The sequence below is a fragment of the Felis catus genome, chromosome E2 (assembly GCF_018350175.1).
Source record: "Felis catus isolate Fca126 chromosome E2, F.catus_Fca126_mat1.0, whole genome shotgun sequence".
Taxonomy (NCBI): domain Eukaryota; kingdom Metazoa; phylum Chordata; class Mammalia; order Carnivora; family Felidae; genus Felis; species Felis catus.
In genome coordinates, this window is record NC_058382.1 from 16,168,618 (window position 1) to 16,179,374 (window position 10,757).

The 10,757-nt window shown below is 36.5% G+C and overlaps 1 protein-coding gene across 3 annotated transcripts in view; it reads left to right on the forward strand.

Moving 5' to 3' along the window:
- Nucleotides 1-7,460, forward strand: part of ZNF527 (zinc finger protein 527) — a 32,247-nt gene extending 24,787 nt beyond the window's left edge. For 2 of the 3 annotated variants that reach the window (XM_019818747.2, XM_003997838.5), the window contains exon 5: nucleotides 5,298-7,460. In XM_019818747.2, coding sequence (XP_019674306.2) covers nucleotides 5,298-6,871 — 1,574 coding nt within the window. In that variant the 3' untranslated portion in view covers nucleotides 6,872-7,460. Of the gene's footprint in view, nucleotides 1-1,786; nucleotides 1,900-5,297 lie in introns of all 3 variants that reach the window. The other variant, XM_006941320.4, reaches the window with a different exon arrangement.
- Nucleotides 7,461-10,757: the final 3,297 nt, after the last annotated feature.

Sequence of the window (10,757 nt, forward strand, 5' to 3'; positions counted from 1 at the left end):
CAGTATAGAAGTTCCCCCCCCAAATTAAAAGTAGAAATACCATATGTTACAATAATTCCACCAGTGAGTATTTACCTGAAGAAAATGAAAACACTAATGCAAAAAGATATATGCACCCATATATTTATTGCAGCATCATTTGTAATAGTCAAGATATAGAAGTAACCTAAGTGTCCATCAATAGATAAATGGAGAAGTAAGATACGGTGTATATATGCACAATGGAATATTACGAAACCATAAAAAGACACAATCTTGCCATTTGTGACAAGACTGATGGACCTCTACGGGGCATTATGCTAAGTGAAATAAGACTGAGAAAGACAAATACCATATGATTTTACTCAGAAGTGGAATCTAAAGAAACTAAAACAAAAAGCAGAATCAGACCTATAAATATGGAGAACAAACTTATGGTTGTGAGAGAGAAGTGGGGAAGGGGATGAACTACAGAGCTCTTTGCTCTGATATCTACATCCCGTAAGCTTGCATGCTTCAGGTGTTTCTCTTGACATTTCCCTATAATATTAGAGAATTTTACAAGTCACCCTGGTTGAGTCCTTTCCTAGGGATTTTAATGAAATGAAGGTATAAAATGCAATGCTTAGGTCATATTATTGGTCCGGAAACTTTTTTTCTTCAGAATTTTTTTTTTATATTATTGCTCATTTTTTGCCATGAATCCTTTAAAATAATTTCATAAGTTCAGAAATAAAATCCTTGATTTTATAAAAATAAAATTCTGATTGAAACTGACCTGATACAAATTAAGTTGGGGTAAACAAGCATGTGTATCCATTTTTTTTCTTTTGGTACAGTTATATCTTACATTTTTATTTACTTAAATCTTCTTTGAAAAAATCTTTGAAATAATTTCATACCATTTTATGGGACCTTTTTGGTGTTTCTATATACCATATTCCCTTCTCTCTTCCAGTCACTTCTGTACCAATTGTAATCTCATTTCCTTTACTTCAAATTCTCTTGCATTGTCTTACCACTTGCAGTCTGGCTTCTACCCCTCTAATTTTGCTAAATCCAGGTATCTTTATTTTTCTACTTGTCAGCATACTGAGATGTATAAGATAGTTCTGCTATCCTTTTTCTCTGTCCAAAGTTCTGTTCTGTTTCTCTCTCCCTTTAACCTACTCCTGTCCCTATTTTTCTGTCTTTTCCTCATTCAAACATAAGATCTTTGTCATGTTACTTTGGGTCTCTATCCAGTGCTGTCTAGTAGAACATTCTGTGAGGATGGTTATGATCTGTGTTTGTGCTTTCCAGTATTGTAGCCACTAGCCATATTTGGCCGTTGAGCACTTGAAATATGATGAGGCATTACTGAAAAACTGAATTAAATTTTTTTTATTTTAATGAATTTAAATATGTGTTGAATTGCCATATGTGGTTAGTGGCTACCATATTGGACAGCATAGCTCCATACAGGTTTTGTTTTTGCTTTTTGGTTTTATTTTTGGAGACAGAGCACAAGTAGGAGAGAGGGACAGAGAGAGAGAATCCCAGGTAGGCTCCATGCTCAGTGTGGAGCCTGATGCGGAGCTCAATCTTATTACCCTGGGATCATGACCTGAGCTGAAATCAAGAGTCAGATGCTCAACTGACTGAGCCACCTAGGTTCCCCTCTATATGGCTTTTTAAAGGTGAAGATCCAATCTCTAAGTCTATGGGTCATTGGTCAGGCTATTCATTGGAACATGAATTCTGGGCTTTAGCAGTAAACTTTCTCCTTCTTAAGATTTCTCCTTAGGTCCTGTCCTTTTTTCCCCAGATTTCCTACTAGAATCTTCTGGGTTTCATGCCAGGAGATTACTTACTTCATCAGGATATCTACCAGTTTGTCTACTGCTCATCAGTTCAGCATGTGGGAGACTCTACAGTCTAGTAAGAAAGAACTTTTCCTCTTCCAACAATAAATAACTATGCTTAATACTTTTTGTGCAGTTCTGATTGGATTCCAAAGTTGATCATTCTTTGATTTTTAATTTCATCCATTTATAGATTATAATTAGTTGGAAATCACACATCTCTAATTGAAATCACAGATATCTAATTGCCTGGATATATTTTAACCCCAAAGGGTTTACTTCTCCCATTCTGTGTCTTGCCACTTGACCATCAGTCTATTTCATAATCCCTTTTCAGACATAATGGTGTACGTATAAGAATAACTGAATGAATACATATTAATTTGTTTCATTGTATGATAAGTGTCACTGAATACCTATAATGAACCAGATACTCCTAGATATTTTCTAAATTTATTATCCTTTATTCTTATACCATACTAGTAAGGTCACCTCATTTTGCCTGCTGTGAAACTGAGGCTTAAGAGGTGGGTTAATCAATTTAAGGGTAGAATAACTAGCTAGCTAGATGCAGAAGTAGGATTAAACTCGCCTATGACCCCAAACCCTATGTTGTTTCCATTGTGACACGTGGATGCCCATTTGGCTCTCTCCCAATTTACCTGAATCCATAACTTCCCTTTTCCCCTCAATCACTGATATGAGTGAGTTGTCTTCTCTCTTTTGCTGAATGTCACCATAATATCTTAATACCACTGATTTCTAAGTATTTCTCTACTCCAAGCATAATGAATATGTCTTCCTTTGTACTTACTTCTTGCTGTATACTTTCCCTAGGCTATACTCTATACTTTCCCCTGGAATGCCCTATATGGAGTTCCTTCCCCTATAGTATTCATTTGCCTAAGTACAGAGTATCTTTTTTTTTTTTTTCCACAAAAAAGCTTGGAGCTCTAGGCATCTGGTTGGAGCTCTAGGCATCTGATGTTGGAAAATGTTTGTAGTCTTCTCCCATCAGTCTTCTTTTACTCAGCATTACAGTAGGTATTGTATAAAGCTTCTGGAATAGAGAAAAGGTTTATTCTTGGTAAGAGGAAATGTAGTGACCCTAGGTGATGAATATAGGAAAGGAGGTTCTAGGAGAGTTGGTGAGGGAACAGAATGAGTTTCTGCCAAAAAAAAAAAAAAAAAATAAGAAAGAAAGAGAAAGAAAGAAAAGAACAACAGTGTAGACCTAACAGAGGATAAGTGAACAAATTCCTCTCAGGCCTTGGTTGAGATAGAGCCCCAAGTATGAGAAAATCTGTGGCTGTGCATAGGAGGGATAGGTAGGGATGGGGCTTTCCTTGAGTGGAGGCTGTATTGGAAAGAAGAAAGATACAGATGCATAATGTGTTCTTTGCTTTTTTTTTTTTTTTTAATTTTTTTTTTCAACGTTTATTTATTTTTGGGACAGAGAGAGACAGAGCTTGAATGGGGGAGGGGCAGAGAGAGAGGGAGACACAGAATCGGAAGCAGGCTCCAGGCTCCGAGCCATCAGCCCAGAGCCTGACGCGGGGCTCGAACTCCCGGACCGCGAGATTGTGACCTGGCTGAAGTCGGACGCTTAACCTACTGCGCCACCCAGGCGCCCCAGTGTTCTTTGCTTTTTAATTTGTGCTGACCTGGCCTGGAAGCAGCTTTTCTTTCAATAGATGGGATGCTGTTCTGGAAAAGACTATAATTAACTAAAAAAAAAAAAAAAAAAAAATGCTAACATGTACAGTTCTAAAATAATCCCTGTGAATATCAAAACATGAAAGTGACTGTTAATAAAATAATCACTGCATTTTGGAAGCTTGATCAGAGCCTTGAAAATAAAGCTCAGATTCTCCAGGAATTATTCCTTAACTAAACTAGTGAGTTTTGATCTCTCTTTTCTGACACTTATACTACTAATAATCTGTATCATATTAGCTAGTCCTTCATTATGTGTCATGTTGAATTTTTGTATGCACAAGTTTCACCTCCTTAGAGTTTAAAAAAGGGAGAAGCACCTGTGTGTGTCTCAGACTTTTTTTCCTCTACTGGATGCTGGGCACATAGTAGTAGATTCTGTACAGTTGAATATATTGGCTGGTTATTGTGTGTGACATGAAAAGGACTTTCTCAGGGCGCCTGAGTGACTCAGTTGATTGAACATCCAACTTCAGCTCAGGCCATGATCTCACGGTTCATAAGTTCGAGCCCTGCGTCGGGCTCTGTGCTGGCAGCTCAGAGTCTAGAGCCTGCTTTGGATTCTGTGTCTCCCTCTCTCTCTCTGCCTCTCCCCTGCTCATGCTCTGTCTCTCTCTCTCAAAAATGGATAAACTTTAAAAAAAAAAAAAAGAAAAGGACTTTTTCATTTTCCTTTTTTTAATGTTTATTTATTTTTGATAGAGAGAGACAGACAGAGCACAAGCAGGGAAGGGGCAGAGAGAAAGGGAGATACAGAATATGAAGCAGGCTCCAGGCTCTGAGCTGTCAGCACAGAGCCCTGACACGGGATTTGAACTCAAGAACTGTGAGATCATGACCTGAGCCGAAGTCAGACGCTAAGTCACCCAGGCACCCCTCCTTTTTTTTTAAGATTTTATTTTTAAGTAACCTCCACACCCAACATAGGGCTCAGACATACAACACCGAGATCAAGAGTTCAAGATCAAGAGCATGCTCCATGCTCCACCAACTTAGCCAGCCAGGCTCCCCTCATTTTCCTTTTTTTGTTGAGGTCATCTTTTAAAAACAGTTTTCTTTCCATCTTGTCTCACCCAACATCCTCTCCTGAAAATATCAAGTGTCTGTTCTGTAGGTAGCATTTTTCTCTCAATGATGAGAAAAGCTGACCTCCAGATTTATTCTAGACACCTAAAAAAAAAAAAACAACCCAAAACCATGATAATTTTTTTCTGGTCCTTGATAAAATCTTAGAAGTTGTTGAGCTTTTTGTTAGCATTCATTCATTCATTCAACAAAATGCTACCATTGTCCTAGGCACTAAATGCAGCAGTAAGAAGAAAAAGAAGTAAACATTAGTCACTGACTCATGGAGCTTTTAGTCTTATGAATAGGACTAGATAGTGAATAGGACTTGAGAGTTCAAGGCAGGGAAACTGATTATGATCTAATCAGTTGTTTTCAATTTTTTATTTTCTCAGCCTTTACCTTTGTCTGCATCTAAGTACCCTACATTTTATCTGTATATAAATGTGCTTTGTGCCCTACGTTTCCTCTATCACCTCGTCACCATCACCAACACATATATCTTCCTTTATCAGCTCTCTTCGTTCTTCTTTCTTTGTGTTTTGTTCATATTGCATGGCCATATTTGAAAGGTATCAAAACCATGTACTTTCTCCCCTCCATCCCCCCCAAATAAATTCTTATTTCTTCTATAACAGTTTTCTCCTTGCAAAGGAAAAAAAAGGACACATTTGCTTTCTTGATATTTTTCAGACTGGGAGTCTTGGTATGAAATCAAGGAATTACCTCCAAAATGGTACATTGATGAAGAGGAAATATCCCAGGGCATGGTAATGGAAAGACTTACAAGTTATAACCTTGAATATTCCAGTTTCAGAGAAGCCTGGAAATACGAGGGTGAATTTGAGCGGCATCAACAAAATCAGGAGAGGCATTTCAGGCAAGTGACAACTCTTAGGGAAATCCCTGCTGTGAAAAGAGACAATAAATATAACAATTCTGAGAGAAGTGTTCTCTTGAAGTCAGTACTTGCGACACAAGAGAGAGTTCCCACAGTAGAGCAAATGCATAAATTTGATATTTATGATAAAATGTTTCCCCCAAATTCCATCCTAATTGAACATAAAAGATTACCTGCTGAGAAAGAATCTTTGATAGATAATGAATGTGAAGAATTCAACCAGAATACATACCTTAGTAAAGATATAGGAAGTCCTCCTGGGGAGAAACCTTATGAAAGTAATGATTTTTCAAATCTCTTAAGTTTCCATTCATTACTTACTCAACATCAGACGACTCATTTTGGAAAATTACCACATGGATTCAATGAATGTGATGATGCCTTTAGCTGTTACTCATTCTTTACTCAACCTCAGAGAATTCACAGTGGAGAGAAACCATACGCATGCAATGACTGTGGAAAAGCCTTTAGCCATGACTTCTTTCTCAGTGAACATCAAAGAACTCATATTGGAGAGAAACCCTATGAGTGTAAGGAATGTAACAAAGCTTTCAGACAGAGTGCACACCTTGCTCAACATCAGAGAATCCACACCGGAGAGAAACCCTTTGCATGCAATGAATGTGGGAAGGCCTTTAGCCGTTATGCCTTCCTTGTTGAACATCAGAGAATTCACACAGGGGAGAAACCATATGAATGTAAGGAATGTAACAAAGCCTTCAGACAGAGCGCACACCTCAATCAACATCAGAGAATTCACACCGGAGAGAAACCCTATGAATGTAATCAATGTGGAAAAGCCTTCAGCAGACGCATTGCCCTTACTCTGCATCAAAGGATTCATACAGGAGAGAAACCCTTTAAATGTAATGAATGTGGGAAGACTTTTGGCTATCGCTCACACCTTAATCAACATCAGAGAATTCATACAGGTGAAAAGCCCTATGAATGCATCAAATGTGGGAAGTTTTTTAGGACTGACTCACAACTTAATCGACATCATAGAATACATACTGGAGAGAGACCTTTTGAATGCAGTAAATGTGGGAAAGCCTTCAGTGATGCTTTAGTTCTGATTCATCATAAGAGAAGTCATGCAGGAGAGAAACCCTATGAATGTAACAAATGTGGGAAGGCCTTCAGTTGTGGCTCATACCTTAATCAACATCAGAGAATTCATACTGGAGAGAAACCCTATGAATGTAATGAATGTGGGAAGGCTTTCCATCAGATCTTGTCCCTTAGGCTACACCAGAGAATTCATGCTGGAGACAAACCCTATAACTGCAGTGAATGTGGGACTAATTTTAGCTGTGCCTCAGCCCTTAGACGACATCAGAAAATTCATAATAAAGAAACTCTCTGATTATAACAAGTATAAGGAAGAAAACAGTCACCACTCAGTCCTTATTAAATAAATATCAATTAATTCTTTGGTTAATGATTCTATGAATGTAGTAAATATGGAAAAAGCCTTCAGTTTATGAGCATCCCTTATTTGAAATAGCCTGAATAGTAGACATCTGTTACTTTTGGATCTGTTCTATGCCCCGTTTGAAATTTACCTCACCCTCATTGCGTATCATTCTGATGAAACTATTAATCAGGGAAAGCAGTGGATTGGTCATGGGCTGGCCACAAGCTAGTTAATAAGGGATTGGCAGATGGCCTTGTCTGGACCACTAGAACCCTATAACAGGGTATTGTTATGGATAGTCAGAGAAGATAATGTTTTTCCTGGAATTGCAAGCTGCAAGGACTTTTTTTCAAGGTTAAAAACTCACCAGTAGCCTTTTTGCCACTACATGAGGAAAGCCTTCCCAGGATCAGTCCAACACAGAGAGACAGAAATCTGATGACATTGTTTTATCTTCTCAATTCAATCATGCCTGAAGTCTATACCATCTTTTACTTTTTCATTTTTGTGATACAATAAATTTCCTTTTTTTGCTTAAGTTAATTTGAATTGGATTTTTGCCTCTTGGAATTATAGTACTGATTCATGCACCCTGTATTTGCTACATGTGAGAAAGCCTTAATATTTTATATGGTGTAATTATCCTGAGAAACCTTTTGCTGAAACAAGTTTATGGAAGTTCAATATACAGCCTTCACAAAGCTGAGAGAATTTTTACATTTTATTTGTTGATAAAAGTTAGTATTTATTAGACTGCTTCATAATAAGGATAATTTTTTTAAAAAATTCACTTAGTAAAACTCCTTAACAGGCTTTCCCATAAGGAATTAAAATCATCTGTGGTAATGACTCACCGTAGGCCTTTAAAGAAAGAATGACAAGCTGAGAGAAAAGTTCATGAATGGCTCTTCATCTTAAAGGAATTATTTGATTTTCTGTTTACAGTATGGATTTAAATATACTGTGTAATAGAATATAATAGAATTGTAAATGAGGTCTTCTTTTGTGGGTAGATTATAATTTTGGTTTAAGAAATTTTTATCTTGTTTGGAACTAGAGATTCAGACAGACATTACTGGCAGAAAGGATGCGACATTTTCAACTCATGGCGAAGGTAAAACAGTTGGAGCGTAAAATTTTGAGGGCATAAATTATTACCATTCTTCAGAGTAATAAGGAATATGAGGGTAGAGGGCAGTATATTCCTATTTTATTTGAGTGGATGTAGGGAAGTAAACTTTGATGATATGGTAATGGGGCCACCTTGAACAATTAGAACCATTAGAATTTTGGACATTGTCTGGACAGCATCTATGAAAACAACAGAACAAAGGAATTATGAAAGAATAAAGGATTTATATATGTGCATGGAGTGAAACAATGACTACTACTCTTAAAAGTTCTTTATTAGTCAACTTATTCTTATATCTAATACAAATCTGAAAATTTCCCAAATATTAAGACAAATGGCCTTGAAACAACTTAAACCATAGATTTAGTATGACTTAATACTTCAAACCTTGAACAGAAAAAAATGATTATAAAACGCTGCCAAACATACCACATCTAACCTAAAATGTCAATATCATATGCTAAAAATCCATGTCACTTCTTTATTCTTTCTTATATTTCCTAGGTGTATAGAAATACTTATTTTAATACTTTCTAAGAGTTGAGTAATAACTTATTTTGGAACACTCCCCAAGGTTACAGTAAACTTAACAGGCCTAAAAGAAAAAGAATAATGACTCAGACCAAAGAAGAGTTTGAGTTATTCACTAATTGATTCTGATCTAAGTATGGCACCTGATTTCTTCCTCTGATTGATTGATTGTTTTTTCAATTAAACTTCACTTGTAATGTTGTAAAATCTTTTACACCTATGCCTTTTGCATAGGTGTTTGTACTTATATCTGGTGTTTTACCTCACAGTGAGGTATTAAATTTTATTTATCTGCAACTATACAACCCACTGTCTTATTATGATATAGTGACTTGATCTTTTAGCATTATTAAAAACTTATGTATTATTGGGATGCCTGGGTGGCTCAGTTAAGTGTCTGACTTCGGCCTGGGTCATGATCTCATGGTTTATGGGTTCAAGCCCTGTGTCGGGCTCTGTGCTGACAGCTTGGAGCCTGGAGCCTGCTTCAGATTCTGTGTCTCCCTCTCTCTCTGCCCCTCCCTTCCTCATGCTCTGTCTCTCTCTGTCTCTCAAAAATAAATAAACGTTGAAAAAATAAAAAAAATTATGCATTATTAGTATCTTAGAGTTATTAGGATCATCTAGAGATTTCTTGTCCAAAGAGATGTGGTTTGAGTTTGTTCAGTTAATTCTCTTTAGAACATGGACTAATTGATTTTAACACAATGGCAAAACCCTTTCCACTTGGTTATTCGATATGATCAATGGTGATGGAACTATTGGATTCCTTTTTTAATCTGGTTATTATGCTGAACATATCTTTCTGCCTTGTCAGTTTATGCAATTTTTGCTTCTCATATTTAAAATTTTTCTTTTATTTACTCTTGATTAAACAGGAGGGGTGTGTGCCTGTGTGTGTGTTTTATTGAAAAACTTTGTATAGAGTACCTACTGTGTGCCAGGCTTTGTTCTAACCTAGGCATTGGAGATACAGTAGTGAACTACACAGACAAAAATCACTGCTTTTTTATAGAGCTAATTTCTAGTGAGGAAGACCAACAATAAATATATATATATATATATATATATATATATATATATATATGAAAAAATATAATATGTAAGAGAGAAAATTCTAAGGAGAAGAAGATGAAAGAAGAGGTAGGGGACTGGGTTGATATTTTAGATTGTATGGCCAGGGAAGGAAGCCACCTTTGAAGTTGACTTTTGATTAAAGACCTGGGAAAGGTAAGAGATCTGTCTACCTATACTGTGTACACACACACACACACACACAAAGTTATATGCCTGTTGGAAAGATAATCCATATAGATATATATATATGTAATCCATGTATGTAAATATTACACTTTATACTTACCAAATTCATTCTCATATTTTATTATGCCTCTGTATTTGCATATTGCATTTTAACATTTTTCTTTTTAGTTTCATGCATTCATGGTCTTTTAAAATCCTAATACATTTCAATTGATTATGTATATTTTTTGATGCTCATTGTCAGAATGAGCCATTGGGGGCCGCTTTAGGCTAACTCTTGCTCCCTTCAGCACTGCTCTGACATTGTTGCAAGCATCCTTACTTTCTGGCAATAATAGGATGTTCCAGGCCCATCATCATTGTTTCCTGCCTAAAGTCATGAAGTTAGCTACCTTGCAAGGAATTTAGGGAGGGAGAAAACAAGCATGCATTCAAAAGGGGATATGAAATCAGAATGATAAATTTCCCTCTTTTTTAAAAATTTAAATCCAAGTTAACATATAGTGTAATAATGATTTTGGGAATAGAATTTAGTGATTCATCACTTACATTTAACACCCAGTGCTCATCCCGACAAGTGTCCTTAATACCCTTCTCCCATTCAGCCCATCCCCCCCACCCAACACCCCACTAGCAACCCTTAGTTTGTTCCCTGTATTTAAGAGTCTCATGGTTTGTCTCCCTCTCTATTTTTATCTTATTTTTGCTTCTCTTCCCTTATGTTCATCTGTTTTGTATTTTAAAGTCCTCATATGAGTGAAATCATATGATATTTGTCTTTCTCTGGACTGACTTATTTCTCTCAACATAATACACTCTAGTTCCATCCACGTTGTTGCAAATGGCAAGATTTCATTCTTGATTGCGGAGTGATACTCCATTATATATATATTTACACACCACATCTTC